We start from the raw sequence: 26,372 nt of genomic DNA, 5'->3' as shown, positions 1-26,372 counted from the left end.
TAAAATGGACTCAGTCCATTTTAACATTGATTCCTATGGAAAAATCGGGTCATCGCATCGCATCGCATCGCATCGCATCCGATGGTCGCATGCGATGCGATGCGATGTCCCGATCCGACCCGATTTAAAAATCGGACGCCCGGATAACTCACAAGTACCAGATCTTTTAGTCTTTCCGGATAAGTTTTGTGATGTAGGCCATGCACCATTTTAGTTGCCCTTCTTTGTACAGTCTCTAATGTATTTATATCCTTCTGGAGATTTGGCCTCCAGAACTGAACACAGTACTCTAGGTGAGGTCGTACCAATGACCTATACAGTGGCATTATTACTTCTTTCTTTCTACTGCTGATTCATCTCCCTATGCAACCAAGAATCTGACTTGCATTCTTCAATGCTTTGTTTCATTGCCTACCTGCCTTTATGTCACCTGAAATATTGACACCTACTGTAGATTCCTCTCCTCCAGTTTCCATTAGTCTTTGGATTTTTTAAACCCAAGTGCATGATTTTGCATTTTTTTTTGGCATTAATCTTTAGTTACCATGCTCTTGAATATTCCTTTAACTAGATCATAAATCGTTTGTTTTACCCATTTTGGTGTGCCTACCCTGTTACATACATTTGTGTCATCTGCAAAAATTCATATTTTACCCCCAATTCTATTTGCAATGTCACCAATAAATATATTAAAAAGCACTGTTCCAAGTACAGATCCCTGGTGTACTCCAATGTAACCTTACCCTCCTGTGACCCCACTCCATTTACTACAACTCTCCTTTTCTATCCTGCAACCAAGATCTTATCCATTCAACCAACTTAGAATCCAATCCCAAGCTTTTAAGTTTATTTAACAGTCTGTGGTGTGTGACAGTGTCAAAAGCCTTACTAAAGTCTAGATAGGCTACATCTACAGCCACCCCTTGATATATTACTTTAGTCACCCAGTCAAAAAAGTCAATAAGATATGTTTGACATGATCTCCCTCAAGTAAACCCATGCCTGTAAGTTGCTGGTTTTGAGATATTCTACAACTCTTTGTTTTAAGAGTGTTTCCATCATTTTCTCTACTACTGAAATAAGGCTCACTGGTCAGTAGTTGCTTATCTTTTCCTTGCTTCCACTTTTGTGCAGTGGGACTACAGTCACTATTTTCCAGTTCTCTGGGATTACTCCAGTAGCTAGTGACTGGTTGAATAATTCTGTTAATTGTTTTACCAGCTCCCCTTTAAGCTATTTTATTATCCTTGGATGTATCCCATCTGGCCCCATTGATTTACCCACTTTCAGCTTTGAGAGTTCTGTTAAGACTTTCTCCTCTGTGAATGTACTTGTTTTGTGTCCTTAACTGTTCCCCTCTCTTTCAGCAGTGAATACTGAGCAGAAATTAATTAGTATTTGTATTGTAAAATACGATTTTTTTTTAGGCGTATTTTGAGGATTTACTATCCTGAAAATATGTTAATTTGTATTCATCTCACATTTGTATTTGTATTTACAAATATGAATGTATACACCATATAGCATACGAATAGGAATCACCATTCAAAAGGTGACCTACCTACGGGCTCAACATAGGTAAGTATCTGTATGAGTGGGCTATGTTTGGAATAAAGTTTTATTTTTCTGGTGTGTCAGTGTGTTTATTTAACTATTTGTATTGCTGTGGAACTACAAGTTCCAGTTGGCCCTTTAATGCCCCACATGCTGGGACTTGTGGTTCTCCAAGTCCCTGCATGCAGGGGAAGCTTGCTGGGACTCATGGGGCCTTATTCTAGTTCACTCTTTCTGACAAAATCCTTCTAATGCTGGCCACACATCAGAAAGATATCGTTCCAACCAGCCAACTTTTGGCTGGTTGGAATGATAATCTTTCTAGTGTGCGGGAGCAAACCATTATCAGCCGTTTGCTCCCACACGGTTAAAAACGTTGATAAACGGCCCAGAACGGTCGTTCCAACCAGCTGGGAAAAATCAAACCTGTTTGATTTTTCCCAGCTGATCGTCCTGATGTGTGGGGGAACACACTGCCAACTGCCCGATAAATAGGCGGACACTGACCAGCAGTGTCCACCTGCTTCTCCAGGTACCTCTGAAGCCTCCTGCGTGGTCCAAATGCCTCTCACCGCTGCTGCCAGTCCATCCAGCCGCTGTGCCTACAGAGACTGTAGCCACCCGGTCCCGGAGAGCCTGCACCGCTTAGCACCGGGGTATAAGTGTCCTCCTCCGGCAGCTTCCAACAGTCCCCGTGTTACCCCCACCGCCCACACATGTCATCACCGGCTGTGTGTCTGCCGGGCAGGCTGAGCTGGCAATGGTGGGGCCCGGTGCCAGGGCAGGTGAGAGTCACACCCTAGTGTCTTCGGGCAGCAGTAATGGAGACAGCCGAGGTCTGTGTTTGCTTCCCGCAGACCACTGACACCTGCACCCGCACAGCCGGCGGTGACCACTTATCCATCTCCTGAGCCGCCCTGTGTGTGACCTGAAATCACTCACCAAGACAGGCATTTGCTTTATTAACACCTACATGGCACATGCATAGTAGTGCGGATCATTTTCCAAAGGGGTATATAATGTATGACGCAGTGTATGCTGGGCCCTGTAGTGTCGCTGCTGCTGGTGACCATATAGTCCCCCGTGCCTTTTGTAGAGAGCTTCCAGTGCTCTGTATGTGACCCAGGTGTGCAGTTTCTGTGCCCATGCATGGCATTTAGTGTCCCCCAGGTTTATCTGTAATGGCACAGATAAACGCAAGTGATGCAAAAGTAAGCTCAGAGTCGGAGATGACCTTATAGTATGCAGGTGGCAGCACTCAAAACAGCAGTGATCTATCAGTTGGCTTGTTAGTTGTACACAAAATAAATGGATTAATCTTCTTAAATCTGATACATTGCAGATATGCCGTCTGTTTTGTGACTACACACTACTATAAAATGCCAATTTTCTCATATGTGGCAACCATAATGTGATCCTCCTAGAGACAGAGACAGGGAGCAGATGTTACCACTACCATATCTACTGATAATATAATACCTGGCATCTCTCTGGCTCTTACTTGTTTTATTTCTTTTATTCTTCAAATCGCTCTGATATTACACACTGAATTAAAGTCACTCGAAATGGTTACACAGTCACAGAAACTACAAAGGGATACTGAAAATGTACATACATTTAATACATTGAAGTGCTTTTTTTCATACTGGGCTGAAAGCCCCAAAAAATACGTGACCCGATTCTCACTGCAGCCAACACAGAGCAGGAGAAAGTAGTCTCTGCCGTGTGTGTAGAAATAACTGATTAGAATCTGTCATTTTGATTTAGGCTGACAATAAAAACACAAATCCTTGTGGACATACAGAACAAGAGCATAATCTCCCTTGCCCGACGTACAATGATAATTGCCCACAATCATCTGTAGTTTGGAACTTTTACTGCTATTGTTCCACACATAATTGTAGTGAACCTGAACAGAGGGATGTATGTTCTATAGAATGTGCAGCCTTTTCTTACGGGTATATAAAATACAATGATGGGAATGGGATATTAATATCATAGGTCATCAGGACACCGATGATCTACATTAGCTGTACAAGGGAGTAATAAAACTCTCAATAGAGCCGGTCATTTAATTACATTAAAATAAATGTTAAAAAAAAAAAGAGAAAAGAACAGTAGGCAGAACCTGCCCGGCCACTTCTGTGACATCAGAAGTTGGACAGAAGTTGGAAGAAAGAAAAAAAGTTTGCTGGTTGGAAGAAAAGTTGGTTAGATGTGTGGGGAACTGTTTTAGTTGGACTGTCAAGTTGGATGGTTGGAGGTTTGAAGGGTTTAAAAAAAGTTGGTCAGAAGTTGGTCTGATGTGTGGCCAGCATTAGATGGACAAAACCATGTGCACTGCAGGGGGGGGGGGGGGGGCAGATGTTACTTGTGCAGAGAGAATTAGATTTGGGTGGGGTTTTACTTCAAAGTGAGATCAATATTGCAGTGTAAAAATAAAGCAGCCAGTATATACCCTGCACAGAAACAAAATAACTCACCCAAATTTAATTCTCTCTGAACATTTTACATCTTCCCCCCTGCAGTGCACATGGTTTTGTACATCTAAGAAGGATTTTGTCAGAAAGCGTGAACTAGAATAAGGCCCATAGTTCCACAGCAATATACTATAGTTTTATTCTATTCTTTACACTTTTAACAGCCTGATGCCCACCGCACAGGGGCATCGGGGATAGCCCCAGGCTTCAGCCTGGGCAGGTAAATTCTGGAGGGGGTGGACCCCTCCATTTGGGGGTCCTCACTCCCCCAGGACCCCTGCCCAGGCTGACCGATCTTGGGGTTAATGCTTTGGCTGGGGGGACTTGTATAAAAAGTCTGCCCCGGCTGTGGCATTACCCTGCTGGCTGGTTGGGCCTGGTGCTGGTTCTTAAAATCTGGGGGACCCCTAGTAATATTTTCCCCTGTATTTTGGGAACTAGGACCGGCCCTTGGGCCTGGTGCTGGTTTTAAAAAATAAGGTGAACCCTATTTGTTTTTGCCCCTGATTTTTTAAAACCAGGACCGGCTCTGTGAGCCTGGGGCTAGTTATGGCCGTGGGGAGGGGGGGGGGGGCTACGCGGTTTTATTTTTTATTATTCATTTACATAGTAGGTAAGGCTGAATAAAGACTTGCGTCCATCTAGTTCAACCTAGGTATTACTTTTTTTTTTACCACTCCAGCCAATACAAATTCGTATTTTAAAATACGAATTTGTATTTCAAAATACTAATTTGTATTTCAAATACGAATTCATATCGGAAACAATACGAATCCATACGCCATCTGGAAATACGAATCAGTCAAATATGACTGATTAGTAAATTTCCCTCCGGAATACGAATTTGCAAATGCAATACGATGGTGATGCCAGTCGTATGCATTCGTATTAAGATTATGAATACAAATTTTCGTATTCATATTCTTAGTATATTTTCCCCCTCTGTCTTTTGTCTTATTACTCCACTTTTTGTTTTTCTCACTTACTTTCACTTACTGTATATACCTAAAAAAAAGTTTTCCCCAATATACCCACTGACTGCCATTTTCTCCTCAGCCTGTGCTTTTGCACATCTGATTACCTTCTTAGCAGTGGCGTAATAATACGCCAGCAGACCCCGCAGCGGCTTGGGGGAGCACGCGCCGGCAGGGTCTACGGGGAGCGCCGGGACGGGATGCTGCTGCTCTGACAGGCAGGTGCGGGAGCTGCCGCCTGCTTAAGCATCAGAGACCAGACCTTCATCACACGCAGAGCAGCTCCCCGTAGGCTTCAGACACTTAACAGCTGACACTTAACTGTCATACTGATGTGGCACCATGCTGCTGCGCTGGGCTACCGGCATCTTACCTGTTGCAGGCGATCCTGGGACTGGTCAGTGAGAAGACGATCATTAATTGTACAATCGAACAGGCAGCGCACAGAGATTCCTCCTCACTGTCAGCAGGGGCAGGCTTGTGCATGCTGCTGTGTGGGGGCCGTGTTACACTTACTTAGCAGACATTGCAGCTGTTAGATCTGCTGCCAGGTTATAGGTGGGTCTCTCAATTCAATCAAAGCTGCTACTGTGCTGTCCAATATAGGGATGGCCATCGATGATTCAAAATCATCGATGGTTTATGGTTGATGTTGAATAATTTTGCCATCGATGAGAGAGAACCAGATGGTTTCCCTACATCGATTTTCTTTTTCTTCAAGCTGTCGGCACACTGATCATAGCTCCACTCCGTGACACAATGATGCTCTGCCTCCACATTTTGATTGGTCCTCGAGCCATTCAAAGATAATGGATAACCATTGATAGGTAAAACTATCAATGGTTATCCATTCCATAGTTTCTGACTATCGATGGTTGGGTGTAAAACCGCCATCGATGGCAACTGCACCAGTGGCCATCCCTGGTCCAATATTAGCCAGCCCCGCCCCCTTTACCCAGTAGTGCTGTGGGGTACAGTAGCAGGCCCCTCCCCTGGGATCAGCCACCAATGAGCTGCACTCCTTTACAGGCTGGCCCCTCCTCTCTTGTCTCCCACAGTGTCTCTCTGTGTTTCCTGCCTCTTCTCTGGGTTCGAATAACACAAAGCCCAGGTATGCAGTGATTGGTGTGGCTTCAGGGGCTGCACTGCTTAAGTTCTAGGTGGGGGTGGGGGGTAGAGAGGGCAAAGGGTGCCTGTATATGTGTGTTTGGAGGGAGTGCTTATGTGTATATGGTATAAATGTGTGTGTGTCTTGATTTATAGTTAACTTACTATACTGCTACAGTTGGGATCATTATGTGTGACTGGTGTGCAGTATGCCATACCCTTGCATTGAGGCCACATACCCTTTTTGGAATGGGCATGCCATAGGTACGTGCAAATTCTTTGGAGGGGGGCGCTAGATACTTTATTTGGCAGGGGGGTGCAGAATTTCTACTTACAGTATGCCACTGCTTCTTAGCCTCCTTCTGTCTAACAAAATACAACTCTTTGTCTTTTTTATTCTGTGTCTGCTTATATTTCCTAATATATAGGAAATATAATAGGCCAACTGTTTTGCTTTCACAATATTGCGAGTTCTGCAACCACACTGGCTTCCCTTTTCCTTTTAACACAAAGGGCCTTATTCTAGTTCACTCTTTCTGACAAAATCCTTCTTAGATGGACAAAACCATGTGCACTGCAGGGGGGCAGATGTAAAATGTGCAGAGAGAATTTGATTTGGGTGAGTTATTTTGTTTCTGTGCAGGGTAAATACTGGCTGCTTCATTTTTACACTGCAATATAGATCTCACTTTGAAGTAAAACCCCACCCAAATCTAATTCTCTCTGCACAAGTGACATCTGCCCCACCTGCAGTGCACATGGTTTTGTCCATCTAAGAAGGATTTTGTCAAAAAGAGTGAACTAGAATAAGTCCCAATGTGTCTAAAAATTGCCACGCATGCAGAAAGGTTCTGACAGGCAAATTGGCCAGAACCCTGCACAGATCATTGAGATCTGTGCATGGTCCTGTCTTAAAAAATGTGTAAAAGTTTTTTTTTTTTGTAATGGTGTGGGGTCCCCCTCCTGAGCATAACCAGCCCTGGGCTAATTGAGCCTGACCTGGTTCCAAACATATGGGGGACAAAAAGAATAGGGGGTCCCCCGTATTTTGAAACCAGCACCGGGCTCCAACAGCCCGTGGTGTCATGCCACAGCCGGGGGACACTTTTTACATAAGGTCCCCCAGCCGAACCATGAGCACCGTGGCTAGACAGCCTTGGACAGGGTACCTGGAAGAGTGGGGACCCCCCAATAAAGGCCACCCCCCCAGGCTTCACCCGTCCAGGGCTGTCACCGGCGTCCCAGGGCTTTGGACGCCGGCCTGATAGGGTTAAACACTCATTCATAACATTGCTTCATACAGGTGAACTACAAGTGCCAGCAGACCTCCCCTGCATGCTGCGACTTGGTGAACCACATGGAGACGGGCAGGGATAGGGGGAGTGCGGGGAGGCGGTGGGGACCGACAGTGACTGGCAGGGAGGCAGTGGGGACCTTCCGGGGGGCTCCGTTGGACCTTCCGGTGGCTGACGGAGGCTGGTGGCTGGCGATTCTTTCGCCAGCCCCCAGCTGAATGAGAGGGGCTACATCTGTATAACCGTAGGTATTTATTCATCATATGACACTGCAAACATTTATGCAGTATTCCGATATTGATTCTCGATTTGCAAAAATGTATAGCATTGTATTTTACCAAGCCTAACTAAGAAATATGCTAAATAATATACTGCTTTTGCAGACGTCACATCTTTATCGCATTTATTGGAACCTATGTACATACGCATACAATGAAAGGCGGGGAATGTGCCTGCCCGCACCAAGTGTAGGTTAGCTGACCACTCGCGTCCAGAAATGCTGCATTCTTGGTATTTCAGGTGTCAGTGACGGCAATTCTCTTGCAGGATACTCAGTAATGTATGGAAACTCTTTCTGCCCTTCTGCACATATGACTCAGGCATGATAAATGCGGGTTATCAACACTGATATGTGAGGTATGTTTCAGAAGCACCCGTCAGTGGCTACAAGCACCCTAGCGTGACCCACACAGAAGGCGATTGCTTTGTTTTTGTTTTTATTTGTGGTTCATAAATAGATTTACTAAATAGATGTTGTTATAGTATTTATGTAAGATTATTGCATTTACTTCATTTTTAGCATTGAACTACAGGTATGCCCAAAAAATTGACTGATAACACATACCTCCCAACTGTCACGATTACAGCGGGACAGTCCCGATTTTCGGGTCCTGGCCCGCTGTCCCACCCGCGGCAGGCATTGTCCCGCTGCGGGGGGTGGCAGTTGGGAGACCCCCCCCCAATCTAATAGAATAGATGCTGTGCGCATGCGCACAGCATCTATTCTCGTATGAAAATGAGGTCACGGGAAATAAGCATAAGCCGCACCCTCATTTGCATACGCCCCGCCCCCTTTTCGGGGTTGCAGCGCGAGTGTCCCTATTTCCCCAACACAGAAGTTAGGAGGTATGATAACATCATGCATTATTATTATTATTGTTATTATATTTTGTATTGTTGCAGAGGCTGTATTGTAAGCTTAGGAGCAGGGCCCTCCTACCTCTATATCAGTCTGTTAATACCCAGTTTTTTTTATCACTGTAAGAAACTGAAAATAAATAAATACCAATATTCATAATATTAGAGAAGTGCGCGGATCCATGGGTTTTTGCATACCTCCCAACATCTGTCTCAAGCCTTTTTTCTCAAATAGACAAAACTATGCTGCACTACAGGTGAGGCAGATGTAACATGTGCAGAGAGATTTAGATTTGCACTGCAGCATACTGTAGGTTTGTCCATTTGAGAAAAAATGTGCTTTGTGATCAGGTCTGAATTAGGTCCCATGTTCTTAACCCAGGGGTTCCCAATCTTTTTCTAATGACGGCACCCTAGAGTATCAGAATTTTTCCAAGGCACCCCTAGGCCCCCAAAAATATATATCAAATGAAGTAGATTGTGTTTATATGTGCTTCTTAGGGTCAGTTATGTGGTAAAGGGCAGGGTTTGGTTCAGATTGTACACAATTTATGATTGGCAGCCACCAGCACTGGTTTTGTCCAGAAATAATTGATCATAAATAATTTGAATTGGTCCTGGACGACCAACCCGAGGCACCCCTGCAAGTGTCCCAGGGCACCCCAGGGTGCCGCGGCACACAGTTTGAGAACCACTGTCTTAACCCTTTGAGTGCCAACATCTGTGTGAGAGATGCGCAAAATATCCAATAAAAATGCCAGCGTCGCTCACATTTGTTATATGAATTCAAATACAAATTCAAAAAATAGGTATTTCCTATATAAAGGTAAACATTACTGGTCATTATGATGAATAAAAATGCTTGCTGGGAAATTCCCTTAGCACTCAAAGGGGGATGTTCAATCTCCCGCAGCCATCTCCCGATGGGGGAGATGGCTGCGGGGCCCTATTCAATGCTGTTTTCCCCGACAGCATTGAACAGGGGATCTCAGCAGAACGAGCCTGACTTCACAAGCAGTCAGGCTCATGCTGCCAAGAAAGGTCGGGAAGTGACAGGCTACCGGCTGCAGCTCGCCTCTTCCCAGTTGCAGCCCGCGGCTACGTCCCCTTCTCATCACGTGGCATGCGGGACATTGAATCCCGCCTGCAAATTCTCAGTCGAGCAGACCGAGAATGGGACAGGGTCACGGCTGTGGGGCCAGCCTGACAGCCGTGACCCAACATTGAATACACCCCTAAGGGTTAAATCTGAGCCACAGGCAACACCAAATCCAGCCATATCTAGTAATTTACTGTAGTATGCACAGCTCAGTTTATACTCTCTAGCCACTAACCCAGCACTACTTATTGACATTTGTAAGTACACATAAAGGAACCACGCATCGCCAGTATTCTTGCAAATGTTCAGTGCTTTTCTTTTGCTCATGTGTCTAAGTAAATAAAAAGTCACACAGTGCCTGCATCCCACACAAGGCCTTCTTAACATCATTTTAAACCCTGGGCAAATCAATTCACTTGGCCAGCTAATCACCCATTCATAGAAATAACATGTCTCCCCTTCCTTCGCCTCCCTCTTTTCCTCTTCCCACTTCTGACTTAGTAGTGGAGTGTAATAGTATGCAGCAAAATGGAGCCCAAGTGCCATAACATCTCTCCCATATAGTGCTGACTGCGGGGAGGTGTCAGATGGTGCCAGGCAGAGTAGTGGGGCTTCGGATAAATAAAATGTTGTGTCTGTGTTTCATAATGTGTAAATAGCATTATTGTCTGCATTACAGTTTGTGTATGAGGCACTGCTACAGTATGCATTATATATTAATGGATACTACTACTACTACTGTGGGCAATATGTGTATAAAGGGCACCACTACTGTGGGCATTATGTGTGTGGAGCACTACTGCTGTTGGTATTATGTGTATAAAGGGCACTACAACTGTGGGCATTATGCCTAAGGGGCACTACTACTGTGTAGCTAAATGTGTATAAGAGGCTACTGTGTGCTGAAACATGTATAAAGGTTACTACTGTGTTGCATTGAGTGTATAACAAGCACTACTGTGTTGCATACCATATTTATGTGGTACTACTGTGTAAAGTAACATGAATATGGGGCACTACTGTGTGTCATAACATAATAAGGTACACTACTATGTGGTGTAATATAAATCAGGGGAATAGGATGTGGTGTAATGTAAAAAAGATTTGGCTACTGTGGTTTTATTTGAAATTAGGGTTATATTCTGTGATCTTTCCTTATGAGATCGTACCATTTTTTTTAGTGGAATATGCCAATGTGGCATTTGCTGATTCTTTTGTTTTTATATGGATAACCTCTTTGAAAGATAAGATAAATATGAGTATTTTTTCAAATTGTTCAGCATCTATAATCATCTGGGTTCTGGAAAAACAGACGTACTGTACCTTGATGAGAGTACTAACATTTTGAAAGAAGTAAAGATACCTTTATGGGAAATTGCACCATCCTTAATGTGTGAATGTGGGGCATGCATCATGCTGGATATCTAAAGATACCTTTATATACATTGATCTCTGAATTGCATTATGAGTTTGGGTACGTTGAAAAACATACCTTCTTGAGAAAATCCCCCTCTAATTTAAATTATTTTACAAGGTTTTAGAAATTACCACACATTGGTTGTTTTTTTCCATTTCTTCTTTCCATATGGTACTGGATATACAATTGTGGACCACCCTCAACTGACCACTCATACAAGTTTTTGAAGAAAATCAAGAGGACTTTAGGATTAGGCAATTTACCCCTTGGCAAGGGGTGATTAGTTGATATTTCACCACTGTCAACATGATCAATGTCAATATTATGACATGTCATAAACCCACTATACCTGGTGTGACCTGGAAGAGATGCTGTTTGGATCTTGTAAGACAACCTGGCCTCGCCCAGGAGCAGTTGTATTGAACAGTATGTAACCAGCTTTATTAAAGTTCTCCCGATGCCAATGTTCACTGGTAAATATCCAAAAGTTTTACAACACTTTCTATCTTCGAAATAAACCCCATTGTTATTCCTTTACAACTATAAAACTGACGTCTTTTATTGACTGTTACTTTAGTTACATTGTATGACATATCAAAAAGCCTTTGATGTTTTTGTTTGTAGTTAAATTAACACAATAGTTCAGATTCCAACAATGAATAAAAAAAGACACAAAAAATATGAAAACTTCTTATTTCACAAGTCAAACAGACTTTTTAAATTTTATCTATAATACTGTAGAATATAGTTGAGTACATTATATATAAACACCTTTCCATTGGAAAGCTTTCTGCCACTTAGACGCACCATTCAGTATATTTACTTTAGAGCTGCTTCAGTTCTGTATTGCATATTTGAACTTCACTTTAGTATTTTACATTAAAGGTTGCCAAGTATGACCGGTGCGGCTTGTAAACAAATTTCTATCTTCTGGTCACTTATCAATAGCTTCCATTACACTCCAAAAATGGCAGCCACCACGTGGGACTCTTGGGGTCATACGCTAACACTTTAATCACAATAAACTTCCTAGATCCTGTTTCTGTAGAGGTCCAAAAATTTGTCAGAGGAAGATCCCCTATCATCTTCTGTAGAACTCCAGTCACTGCAGAAACTTTGGAATATCTCACAACTTCATCATCCACCCTAAACTACCAGTGGAATCCTTGACCCTTGGCCCTTTCATTACACTTTTTTATCGAAGAAAAATTATCTACTACATATATATGTTCTTGATAAAAAAAAGAAGCGGTGGGACAGCTGGTCAAGAGATGGCTTGTTTCTTCTAGAACGTACGATCGGCCTCTATCAAAGTGCCGCCTTCAGTTTTATTTTTATCGATCTTCTAGTCATCATCTACAGTAGTCCTTTTAAACTTTACTATAATAAGTTACGAACTCTTTCCTGGGTATATTTAGATTATTGAATTCTTTATGTTCTTTAATGCATCCGTTCCCATTTTGGTGTTCATACGCATTTAAGTTGAGGGGGGGTTTGCATTTATGCCAGTTCTTCAGAAGCATGTTCATCGTCCCTTGACTTGTAACCCCTAGGAGTTTGTCACCTTCTTCTTGTTCTGCTGCTTTCTCTAGAATGTGGGAATGCTCCAATTTCATATCTTTGTTAATGGTCTCGAAGAACTGCTGAATGCAGATTTTTGCAAAGCTTTTCGCATGATCGGTGCAGGTCTCGTCAAAAAGCTTACGCTCTATGTCAATATAGTGAGACCAGTATTTGCTCTTCAGAAATGCTGCTTGTGTAAAGCAGGGTCGGATAGCTCTGACAAGAAAGGCCAGGAAAGTTATGAGCAAGACAAAGGTCCATCCAAATGCCTAGAAGAAATAAGTTATTACTCATTAGGTTAGCATACTTCTAAGAGATTAATACAAGAGATAAGGATAAATGCAACATATTACATATGGTTCCAGCCACATTGCAGTGTAAAAAAGTGGTTGGTGAACTTATTTATCCAATCACACATCAATGTTGGTCTGGGTCAAAGGGTTGTTTGAGTATAGAAAGAGAATAGGTGTAAAATTTGCGTAAACTGTATAGGTGGGTGGTCATGTTCTAATACAGCTTTGGTTATTTTGTCTTTTTGTTTATTTTGTCTTTTTGTGTAAAATGTGTTGACCTCCTACCCAAATCTGGCTGCATATTACATAACTCAATGTGATTCATTCAAATGTTATGGTGTTCTAGTATTGGTTGTGCTAACAGCAGAATAGTGTTTAATCCGAAATAAATCTGTTTATGGGCGAGATGTTTAAAATTTTGGAGGGAGTTAATGTGACGAGAGACCAGTCAGATTCCACCTGTCATTTTACAGGCTGTATTTGAAAAATTACAGTAAGGAGCAACTGCCGGGGGCAGGCAGCTGACATCACCGGATGTCAGCTGCCCGCCCTGTTCCCATACAGGGAGCACACAAAGCTAAGACACCTGGCCCCTGCACCCAAGGCTGCGAATGGATGTTTATACAAAACATCCATTCGTGGCCGTGCAGGGAACTTGGCGAGTGAGGGGGGGCGGGCGGCTGTACAAGCGGCGGGTGTGTTCAAACCTCACAAAGCGCTGCAAAATTTGCGTGAACTAGAATAAGGTCCTACATGTATTTATGTATGTACTATATGTATACTCTGCACATATGAATGAAGCCATACTACTTTCCCCAACCATATCCACAATAAGAGAGTAATAAATCTATTCCATATACTTGTGTTGATGAGTGACAATGTAGTGCTTGCTCTGGTAGTTTCAGGAAGTTGACACTCAAAAATGTTATCACCTAGAACCCATGGGTGGGATGCATCCTGCATTTTCCTTGTGATGCATTATGCCAATCTCCACATGCGTATCAACGCTGCTAATTCCGCATGCATGAAGATGTCAGCAAAGGTCATCTCTTGCAGTAAGGTGATTACTTACCTTTGTGTTTATAGGACTTCTAGGTTTAGGACCCAAGGTCCTATTTGCGCATGACCCCAGTGTCACCCGCGCCACAGGGGATGCTGGGATGGATTTAATTGGATCCCTTACAGCATGGAGCCATGATAGAATCCCAAAGGCTTCTTTAGGGCGACGTCGGTTTAGAAATGGCCTTCCCCACCACATCCAGAAACGTGTGTATACTCCAGATACAGCTGCGGTGGCACGACTGTTTAAGAAGACTGTCATTGCAAAGTCTATTATACAGAAACCCAGGATACTAGCAGCGAGAGACAACAGGGAAAGTAATGTTGTCAGGCAGCTTCAGCAGTGTAGCTATTGGAAGATACCAAGTAAAGTCAGGGCCGAAACTAGGGTTTCCGGCGCCCAGGGCAAGGCAGTCATTTGGTGCCCCCCCCTTCCCCAGACAGGGGGGGGGGGCTGAATTCAGCCAATCAGCGTCCGGCAAGTCTTTTCAAAGTCTTCAGCGCTTCCCGCCGCCACGCTAGTAGGAGACGGACGGAGTCAAAGTAAGTTGCCGCTACAGTGGCTACACCAGTCCCCGGAACCCCGCTGCCTGTCACCGGACCTCCGCTGGCTGTCCACGGACCTGATAGCCCCCCCCTAGTTACGGCCCTGGAAAAGTAGTGCAATCTGAGAAGGCTAATGAATGCTCAACCCTGGTTCCATAACAGTTTCCCGCTCAGATAGCATTGCATATGCACTGTGTTTGGGCACCTTTAGACATGTTAAGTTTAAAAAAGTGCTGGGACAGCCAAGAACAGATAGCAGAAAGACTGTTGGAGACACGAGTGAGGAGAGCGGGGGAGAGGTTACGGGAGGAAAGGTAGATTTGAGTATTATCAGCATAGAGGTGATATTGGAAATCAAAAGAGATAATGAGTTTGCCTAAAAGGACAGATAGAGAGGGTAAAAGTACAGGACCAGGAACAGAAACTTGGGGGATGCCTACAGTTAGTGGAAGTGTGGTAGAGGTGGAGTCATGAGAGGAGACAGAAAAGGAATGGTCAGAAAGGTAGGAGGACAGCCAGAGAGGGCAGTATAGCGAAGACCAAGGAAGTGAAGAATTTGCAGAAGGAGAGGGTGGTCCACGGTTTCCAAAGCAGCAGAGAGGTCCAGAAGAATAAATAGAGAGAAATGGCCCTTAGATTTTGCAGCATGGAGGATGTTGTAGGCTATTGTGAGTGTAGTTTCTGTGGAGTGGAGACAGTGAAAGCCAGACTGGAATGGATCAAGCAAGGAGTAAAGGAGAGAAAGGCATTAAGGCGGTTATACACAATGTGATGGAGGAGTTTGCAGACAAAAAAGATGAGAGATGGTTTGGTAGTTGGAGAGTGTGTTTGAGTCCAGGGTTGTTTTTTTTTTTAAGAATAGGCATGGGGGACAGTGCCTGATGAGAGGGAGAGATTATACATTATACAGATGAGTCCACACTTATCTGGTGTGCCAGCGCGCCGAGACTACCCGCAGAGGCGCACCACTCGCCAGGACAGGGACGGACACGTGCCTCATTCACACCGTGGTGTGCTGAGTGGTGTGCCAGGAGCCGCTCACATGAGCGTGATGTTTGTGTAAATTTGCCTCAGGGTTTGTTTTCTTTAAATGCCGCTGTCACCATTTGGATATGCATGCTATTGCAATTTCCATTACAGCAAGCTACAGCTATGGAAGGCACCAGTTTTTTGGTTGTTTCTGAATCAAAGGATTGGAGGGTGAGTGCTGCAGTCACCATACACACACACACACACACACACACACACACACACACATTAGTTACCAGTCCATATGAATGACTGAACAACATCAAAATAATGTCAGTGCCGGCTGATTTGTGCTTGCTCAAATGGAGCAACACTTGACTTGATCCGTCGTGCACCATCTAGTGGCCAGCAGCATGAAAAACACTTAAATTCCCCCCCATAGAGGTAAGGAGCGTTGTGTAAAGTTATGCACTGGCCTTTTATATGTAGTATCTACAAAATGTTTGGAAACAGATTTTCTATACATGTAACTATTTTCATTACAGTATCCATTTAAAAACAATGAGTATAAATGTAATGCCTTACCTGAGAGATACAGCGCAGGTGAACTAGAATAAGTCCCAATAAGAGATACAGCGCAAGTGAACTAGAATAAGTCCCAATGTGTCTAAAAATTGCCACGCATGCAGACAAGGTTCTGACAGGCGAATTGGCCAGAACCCTGCACAGATCATTGTGATCTGTGTATGGTCCTGTCTTAAAAAATGTGTAAAATTTTTTTTTTTTTTGTAATGGTGTGGGGTCCCCCTCCTGAGCATAACCAGCCCTGGGCTCATTGAGCCTGACCTGGTTCCAAACATATGGGGGACAAAAAGAATAGGGGTCCCCCATATTTCTGAAACCAGCCTCAGACTCCTGGACCGGTCCTGGTTCCAAAAAATCGGGGGGGGGGGGGTGAATCTGGGGGTCCCCCGTATTTTGAAACCAGCACCGGTGTCATGCCACAGCCGGGGGACACTTTTTACATAAGGTCCCCCAGCCGAACCATGAGCACCGTGGCTAGACAGCCTTGGACAGGGTACCTGGAAGAGTGGGGACCCCCCAATAAAGGCCCCCCCCCCCAGGCTTCACCCGTCCAGGGCTGAAGCCCGGGGCTGTCATCGGCATCCCAGGGTTTTGGACGCCGGCCTGATAGGGTTAAACACTCATTCATAACATTGCTTCATACAGGTGAACTACAAGTGCCAGCAGGCCTCCCCTGCATGCTGCGACTTGGTGAACCACATGGAGACGGGCAGGGATAGGGGAGTGCGGGGAGGCGGCGGGGACCGACAGTGACTGGCAGGGAGGCGGTGGGGACCTTCCGGGGGGCTCCGTTGGACCTTCCAGGGGCTGACGGAGGCTGGTGGCTGGCGATTCTTTCGCCAGCCCCCAGCTGAATGAGAGGGGCTACATCTGTATAACCGTAGGTATTTATTCATAATATGACACTGCAAACATTTATGCAGTATTCCGATATTGATTCTTGATTCGCAAAAATGTATAGCATTGTATTTTACCAAACCTAACTAAGAAATATGCTAAATAATATACTGCTTTTGCAGACATCGCATCTTTATCGCATTTATTGGAACCTATGTACATACGCATACAATGAAAGGCGGGGAATGTGCCTGCCCGCACCAAGTGTAGGTTAGCTGACCACTCGCGTCCAGAAATGCTGCATTCTTGGTATCTCAGGTGTCAGTGACGGCGATTCTCTTGCAGGATACTCAGTAATGTATGGAAACTCTTTCTGCCCTTCACGTCCCCTTCTCGTCACGTGGCATGCGGGGCATTGAATCCCGCCTGCAAATTCTCAGTCAAGCAGACAGAGAACGGGACAGGGTCACGGCTGTGGGGCCAGCCTGACAGCCGTGACCCAACATTGAATACACCCCTAAGGGTTAAATCTGAGCCACAGGCAACACCAAATCCAGCCATATCTAGTCATTTACTGTAGTTGCGGGCTGCATAAACATCAGTGAGGCATACACATCTCAGTTTATACTCTCTAGCACTACTTATTGACATTTGTAAATACATATAAAGGAACCACGCATCGCCAGTATTCTTGCAAATGTTCAGTGCTTTTCATTTGCTCGTGTGTCTAAGTAAATAAAATGTCACACAGTGCCTGCATCCCACACAAGGCCTTCTTAACATCATTTTAAACCCTGGGCAAATCAATACACTTGACCAGCTACTCACCCATTCATAGAAATAACATGTCTCCCCTTCCCTCGCCTCCCTCTTTTCCCCTTCCCACTTCTGACTTAGTAGTGGAGTGTAATAGTATGCAGCAAAATGGAGCCCAAGTTCCATGACATCTCTCCCATAGTGCTGACTGCGGAGAGGTGTCAGATGGTGCCAGGCAGAGTAGCGGGGCTTCGGATAAATAAAATGCTGCGTCTGTGTTTCATAATGTGTAAATAGCATTATTGTCTGCATTACAGTTTGTGTATGAGGCACTGCTACAGTATGCATTATATATTAATGGGTACTACTACTACTGTGGGCAATATGTGTATAAAGGGCACCACTACTGTGGGCATTATGTGTGTGGGGCACTACTACTGTGGGTATTATGTGTATAAAGGGCACTACAACTGTGGGCATTATGCCTAAGGGGCACTACTACTGTGTAGCTAAATGTGTATAAGAGGCTACTGTGTGCTGAAACATGTATAAAGGTTACTACTGTGTTGCATTAAGTGTATAACAAGCACTACTGTGTTGCATACCATGTTTATGTGGTACTACTGTGTAAAGTAACATGAATATGGGGCACTACTGTGTGTCATAAAATAATAAGGTACACTACTATGTGGTGTAATATAAATCAGGGGAATAGGATGTGGTGTAATGTAAAAAAGATTTGGCTACTGTGGTTTTATTTGAAATTAGGGTTATATTCTGTGATCTTTCCTTATGAGATCGTACCATTTTTTTTAGTGGAATATGCCAATGTGGCATGTGCTGATTCTTTTGTTTTTATATGGATAACCTCTTTGAAAGATAAATATGAGTATTTTTTCATCTATAATCATCTGGGTTCTGGAAAAACAGACATACTGTACCTTGATGAGAGTACTAACATTTTGAAAGAAGTAAAGATACCTTTATGGGAAATTGCACCATCCTTAATGTGTGAATGTGGGGCATGCATCATGCTGGATATCTAAAGATACCTTTATATACATTGATCTCTGAATTGCAGTGTGAGTTTGGGTACACTGAAAAACATACCTTCATAAGCCTGTCCCCCTCGCCAGTCTATGTGAGTGGGGTACACTTCTTGAGAAAATCCCCCTCTAATTTAAAACATTTTACAAGGTTTTAGAAATTACCACACATTGGTTGTTTTTTTTCCATTTCTTCTTTCCATATGGTACTGGATATACAATTGTGGACCACCCTCAACTGACCACTCATACAAGTTTTTGAAGAAAATCAAGAGGACTTTAGGATTAGGCAATTTACCCCTGGGCAAGGGGTGATTAGTTTATATTTCACCACTGTCAACATGATCAATGTCAATATTATGACATGTCATAAACCCACTAGACCTGGTGTGACCTGGAAGAGATGCTGTTTGGATCTTGTAAGACAACCTGGCCTCGCCCAGGAGCAGTTGTATTGAACAGTATGTAACCAGCTTTATTAAAGTTCTCCCGATGCCAATGTTCACTGGTAAATATCCAAAAGTTTTACAAGCACTTTCTATCTTCGAAATAAACCCCATTGTTATTCCTTTACAACTATAAAACTGACGTCTTTTATTGACTGTTACTTTAGTTACATTGTATGACATATCAAAAAAGTCTTTGATGTTTTTGTTTGTAGTTAAATTAACACAATAGTTCCAACAATGAATAAAAAAAGACACAAAAAATATGAAAACTTCTTATTTCACAAGTCAAACAGACTTTTTCAATTTTATCTATAATACTGTAGAATATAGTTGAGTACATTATATATAAACACCTTTCCATTGGAAAGCTTTCTGCCACTTAGACGCACCATTCAGTATATTTACTTTAGAGCTGCTTCAGTTCTCTGTAGCGTATTTGAACTTCACTTTAGTATTTTACAGTAAAGGTTGCCAAGTATGACCGGTGCGGCTTGTAAACAAATTTCTATCTTCTGGTCACTTATCAATAGCTTCCATTACACTCCAAAAATGGCAGCCACAACGTGGGACTCTTGGGGTCATACGCTAACACTTTAATCACAATAAACTTCCTAGATCCTGTTCCTGTAGAGGTCCAAAAATTTGTCAGAGGAAGATCCCCTATCATCTTCTGTAGAACTCCAGTCACTGCAGAAACTTTGGAATATCTCACAACTTCATCATCCACCCTAAACTACCAGTGGAATCCTTGACCCTTTCATTACACTTTTTTTATCGAAGAAAAATTATCTACTACATATATATATGTTCTTGATAAAAAAAAAAAAGCGGTGGGACAGCTGGTCAAGAGATGGCTTGTTTCTTCTAGAACGTACGATCGGCCTCTATCAAAGTGCAGCCTTCAGTTTTATTTTTATCGATCTTCTAGTCATCATCTACAGTAGTCCTTTTAAACTTTACTATAATAAGTTACGAACTCTTTCCTGGGTATATTTAGATTATTGAATTCTTTATGTTCTTTAATGCATCCGTTCCCATTTTGGTGTTCATACGCATTCAAGTTGAGGGGAGGTTTGCATTTATGCCAGTTCTTCAGAAGCATGTTCATTGTCCCTTGACTTGTAACCCCTAGGAGTTTGTCACCTTCTTCTTGTTCTGCTGCTTTCTCTAGAATGTGGGAATGCTCCAATTTCATATCTTTGTTAATGGTCTCGAAGAACTGCTGAATGCAGATTTTTGCAAAGCTTTTCGCATGATCGGTGCAGGTCTCGTCAAAAAGCTTACGCTCTATGTCAATATAGTGAGACCAGTATTTGCTCTTCAGAAATGCTGCTTGTGTAAAGCAGGGTCGGATAGCTCTGACAAGAAAGGCCAGGAAAGTTATGAGCAAGACAAAGGTCCATCCAAATGCCTAGAAAAAATAAGTTATTACTCATTAGGTTAGCATACTTCTATTTATATTATATTTCAATTATTTATTTTATATTTACTTAAAGAGTGCAAGCATATTCCATTGTTATTTACAATTTACAACACAGTAATAAAAAGAGACTGGGTAATAACAGACAGATGGACAGAAAGGTAAGAGGGCCCTGCTCCCAAGTCTATCTTCTATAGAATATTAAGAGATTAATACAAGAGATAAGAATAAATGCAACATATTACATATGGGCCCTTATTCTGATCGGTGTGGCCGGATCCGAAAATGCGGCCAGGACCGTGCGTGCGAAACCCCGCCTTCCATACGGATCGCCAACTCCGTCCGTACGCGGTAAGAAGCTGGCCGAACGGACCGCACGTGTATTTTACATGGAATACGCCTCCTCCATCTCAGGGAACCTCCCCCATCATTCGATGGTCGCAGACCATCGAATGCAGGACCGAGTGCTCCACCAGCTCCCGCAACCTCAGACCACACGGGCATTTCTCTGTGCAAAAGCAGGGATCTGGGCGGGCAGCTGACATCCGGAGATGTCATATGACTGCCCCCTACACGTGCGTCACGGCCGCATTACCATACGTATGCCCAGCGTTTGCATGGGAACGCCCATGAAACGTGGGGTGTAAACATATGGTAATGAGCCCAAATAGCCCTTCACGCCCCTCTCCACCCCCTGTTCGGAGTGTTCACATTTCATGCGGAATTTGGCCGTACGCCCCGCTCGCACATGCGCAGAGACGCCTCTGCACATGCGCAGACACAAAACATCGGCGGCGCGAACGCACGCGGATATTACCGCACCAACCAGAATAAGGGCCATGGTTCCAGCCACATTGCAGTGTAAAAAAGTAGTTGGTGAACTTATTTATCCAATCACACATCAATGTTGGTCTGGGTCAAAGGGTTGTTTGAGTATAGAAAGAGAATAGGTGTAAAATTTGCATAAACTGTATAGGTGGGTGGTCATGTTCTAAAACAGCTTTGGTTATTTTGTCTTTTTGTTTATTTTGTCTTTTTGTGTAATATGTGTTGACCTCCTACCCAAATCTGGCTGCATATTACATAACTCAATGTGATTCATTCAAATGTCATGGTGTTCTAGTATTGGTTGTGCTAACAGCAGAATAGTGTTTAATCCAAAATAAATCTGTTTATGGGCGAGATGTTTAAAATTTTGGAGGGAGTTAATGTGACGAGAGACCACTCAGATTCCTCCTGTCATTTTACAGGCTGTATTTGAAAAATGACAGTAAGGAGTGACTGCCGGGGGCAGGCAGCTGACATCACCGGATGTCAGCTGCCCGCCCTGTTCCCGTACAGGGAACACGCAAAGCTAAGACACCAGGCCCCCGCACCCAAGGCTGCGAATGGATGTTTATGCAAAACATCCATTTGCGGCCGTGCAGGGAACTTGGCGAGCGAGTGAGGGGGGGCGGGCGGCTGTATAAGCGGCAGGCGTGTTCAAACCTCACAAAGCGCTGCAAAATTTGCGTGAACTAGAAAAAGGTCCTACATGTATTATGTATACTCTGCACATATGAATGAAGCCATACTACTTTCCCCAACCATATCCACAATAAGAGAGTAATAAATCTATTCCATATACTTGTGTTCATGAGTGACAATGTAGTGCTTGCTCTGGTAGTTTCAGGAAGTTGACACTCAAAAATTTTATCACCTAGAACCCATGGGTGGGATGCATCCTGCATTTTCCTTGTGATGCATCATGCCAATCTCCACATGCGTATCAACGCTGCTAATTCCGCATGCATGAAGATGTCAGCAAAGGTCATCTCTTGCAGTAATGTGATTACTTACCTTTGTGATTAAAGGACTTCTAGGTTTAGGACCCAATTTCCTATTTGCGCATGACCCCAGTGTCACCCGCGCCACAGGGGATGCTGGGATGGATTTGGTTGGATCCCTTACAGCATGGAGCCATGACAGAATCCCAAAGGCTTCTATAGGGCAACGTCGGTTTGGAAAAGGCCTTCCCCACCACATCCAGAAACGTGTGTATACTCCAGATACAGCTGCGGTGGCACGACTGTTTAAGAAGACTGTCATTGCAAAGTCTATAATACAGAAACCCAGGATACTAGCAGCGAGAGACAACAGGGAAAGTAATGTTGTCAGGCAGCTTCAGCAGTGTAGCTATTGGAAGATACCAAGTAAAGTCAGGGCCGAAACTAGGGTTTCCGGCGCCCAGGGCAAGGCAGTCATTCGGTGCCCCCCCCCCCCTTCCCCTGACAGGGGGGGGGCTGAATTCAGCCAATCAGCGTCCGGCAAGTCTTTTCAAAGTCATCAGCGCTTCCCGCCGCCGCGCTAGTAGGAGATGGACGGAGTCAAAGTAAGCTGCCGCTACAGTGGCTACACCAGCCCCCGGAACCCCGATGCCTGTCACCGGACCTCCGCTGGCTGTCCACGGACCTGACAGCCCCCCTTGTTACGGCCCTGGAAAAGTAGTGCAATCTGAGAAGGCTAATGAATGCTCAACCCTGGTTCTATAACAGTTTCCCCGCTCAGATAGCATTGCATATGCACTGTGTATGGGCACCTTTAGACATGTTAAGTTTAAAAAAGTGCTGGGACATCCAAGAACAGATAGCAGAAAGACTGTTGGAGACTCGAGTGAGGAGAGCGGGGGAGAGGTTACGGGAGGAAAGGTAGATTTGAGTATTATCAGCATAGAGTTGATATTGGAAATCAAAAGAGATAATGAGTTTGCCTAAAAGGACAGAGAGAGAGGGTAAAAGTACAGGCCCAGGAACAGAAACTTGGGGGATGCCTACAGTTAGTGGAAGTGTGGAAGAGGTGGAGTCATGAGAGGAGACAGAAAAGGAATGGTCAGAAAGGTAGGAGGACAGCCAGAGAGGGCAGTATAGTGAAAACCAAGGAAGTGAAGAATTTGCAGAAGGAGAGGGTGGTCCACAGTCTCAAAAGCAGCAGAGAGGTCCAGAAGAATAAATAGAGAGAAATGGCCCTTAGATTCTGCATCATGGAGGTTGTTGTAGGCTTTTGTGAGTGTAGTTTCTGTGGAGTGGAGACTGTGAAAGTTCGCCAGACTGGAATGGATCAAGCAGGGAGTAAAGGAGAGAAAAGCAGTAAGGAGGGTTATAGACAATGTGCTGGAGGAGTTTGTAGACAAAAAAGATGAGGGATGGTTTGGTAGTTTGAGAGTGTGTTTGAGTCCAGGGTTGTTGTTTTTTAAGAATAGGGGAGACAACAGCATGCTCGAAGGCAGGGGGGACAGTGCCTGATGAGAGGGGGAGAATGGAGATTATACATTATACAGATGAGTCCACGCTTATCTGGTGTGCCAGTGCGCCGAGACTACCCGCCGAGGCGCACCACTCGCCAGGAAAGGGACGGACACGTGCCTCATTTACACCATGGCGTGCTGAGTGGTATGCCAGGAGCGTGATGTTTGTGTAAATTTGCCTCAGGGTTTGTTTTCTTTAAATGCTGCTGTCACCATTTGGATATACATGCTATTGCAATTTGCTTTACAGCAAGCTACAGCTATAGAAGGCACCAGTTTTTGAGTTGTTACCGAATCAAAGGATTGGAGGGTGAGTGCTGCAGTCGCCATACGCACACACACACACACACACACACACACACACACACACACACACACACACACACACACACACACACACACACACACACACACACACACACATTAGTTACCAGTCCATATGAATGACTGAACAACATCAAAGTAATGTCAGTGTCGGCTGTTTTGTGCTTGCTCGAATGGAGCAACACTTGACTTGATCCGCCGTGCACCATCTAGTGGCCACCAGCATGAAAAACACTTGAATTCCCCCCATAGAGGTAAGGAGCAATGTTAGCCTTTTATATGTAGTATCTACAAAATGTTTGGAAACAGATTTTCTATACAAGTAACTATTTTCATTACAGTATCCATTTAAAAACAATGAGTATAAATGTAATGCCTTACCTGAGAGATACAACGCAGGTATCTTGATGCCACTTCTTGCGGTATAATATAATGCCCATCATAGATGTCTTTACAGGGTATCCTGGCAAGAATTCTTTTAATCTCCTTTTCGGATAAGTTCACGCCAGTCATGTTTCCTAGTTTGTCCACAGGTATCGATGTGCTAAAGGCGCATATAAAGCACTCGCCGTGTAATAACGTCACTGATATCCATACAGCTGGCGCAATCAATGCCCGTTGTGTCATAGAGCAAAACATATAGCGCAAGACCGCCGAGTCCTTCTGCCTCATTCCCGTGGGTCTCTTCCATTCCTCCGCCAGCATGGACACGTTATTGTTCATTACAAAGCCCAGCAAGAATAATACAATAGGTGGAACGCACATAACACCCATGGCATACGACAGGTTGTAGCTTGGGAGACAGGGACAGTTGAAATCAAACGTTGTGTAGAGTTGCGCACTGGCCAGTGCCATAATACCACATATTCCATTCATGAATGATTCCTGGTTGGCTTGCAGAAATTGGAAGATCATGCGAAACTTATCCATTTTTAGTCGCTTTTTTCAGATATACTTCTTGCAGTGGAATCAGTTGTTTAGTGAATGTTCTTTTCTTAGCTCCTTTAATCCCCTTGCGTCCGGTCCTTCTATTTTTTTTCAGATTTCGATAGCTTTGCCGTATCACTGAACTTTAATGTATCATTCAAAAATAAATCTGTGGTTGCATGAATTGTATTGGTTTTGTCTATTGTGCAGTTCCATGAACAATCTCTGCTTTTCCCTGAAAACTATTAGATGTAAAGCTGTTTGCAAATGCTCCTGTGACATACTCACTCCCACAATAACCACAGACGGAGGCCCGGCCTCACACACACACCTATGCAAAATATCCAGATGAAACTAGCTGACAGGCACCTTGTGTGTTCAGTGCCCCGGGATCAGAATCCTTGGCCGCATGAACCCTGCTCTAATAATTCCAACTGAAAAAAAGAGTTCCAATTTTCTTTTGTTACCCACTGTACATTTTTTATATTAAGCACTGAGAAAATAAATCCGCAACAGACAAATATATATTCATTATGTGTAGCGGAGTCAGAAGTATTGTATTGAGACCTAATCAACGGAAATGGGAATGGGAGTCGTCTCAGGTCACTAGGAACCAGTGACATCACTGAGGTATGAGGCTGATACATAAAAATGCCTCATACCTCACTGCGGCGCTGGCGTCATAAATTGTGGGGCCCTGGGGACTGACAAAATCCCCCTCGCCGTGTATAAAAAGGATACCTGCGGCCGTCCTCCTGGCATCTGGCATGCTGGGCACCCGCACTGCATGCCATGTGATAATTTTACACCACGCGCGGCTTACAGTGCGGGCACCCAGCACTGCCTTTGTATGTCCCCGGGTAGTGGGCAGCAGGAGGATCCAGCCGGGCCTGGAGCTGCTGTGTATGTGCAGCGGGCTGCTGAGGACCCGCGGACCGCCGCTGTGAAGTTGGAGATGGCAGCCAGCTGACCCATGGGCGAAGGGCGGCCGTAGTGAATGGGGGTGCTGGCGGGCTGCTGCCCGGGCCCTACCCCCTGTCAGAGCGGCCAGGCCCAGGACAGGTGTACCCATAGCACCCCCCTGTTGGCGGCCCTGCCTCACTGAAAACACTAGTAGATAAAAATGTATTGTTATTAATATTCGGTCAGCCCAAAAATATGTTGGCTGTGGGAGTCCGGGGGGATGAGGTGGAATTGCCTAACTTTTCGAGGTAAGGGAAGAGCCACTTCATTTTCGTAGGCAAGTATGTCC

At 44.2% G+C, this 26,372-nt stretch overlaps 2 protein-coding genes across 2 annotated transcripts in view; one reads left to right on the top strand and one right to left on the bottom strand.

Annotated features, from left to right (window-relative positions):
• The window catches only part of NEURL1 (neuralized E3 ubiquitin protein ligase 1), a 398,530-nt gene that overhangs the window by 12,612 nt on the left and 359,546 nt on the right, over positions 1–26,372 (top strand). The gene's annotated exons all lie outside the window — the stretch shown is intronic.
• On the bottom strand, positions 12,434–25,123 carry CALHM1 (calcium homeostasis modulator 1). The gene is made up of 3 exons (XM_083150218.1): positions 24,575–25,123; positions 20,140–20,577; positions 12,434–12,895 (listed from the first exon to the last, which is right to left on the bottom strand). Exons 1-3 carry the CDS (start codon positions 25,121–25,123, stop codon positions 12,434–12,436), a joined length of 1,449 nt encoding a protein of 482 aa, XP_083006344.1.

Source organism: Crinia signifera, chromosome 6 (genome assembly GCF_055691185.1).
Source record: "Crinia signifera chromosome 6, ASM5569118v1, whole genome shotgun sequence".
NCBI lineage: Eukaryota > Metazoa > Chordata > Amphibia > Anura > Myobatrachidae > Crinia > Crinia signifera.
Note: the sequence above shows the minus strand (reverse complement) of the source record. Positions and strands in the feature narration are given on the sequence as shown.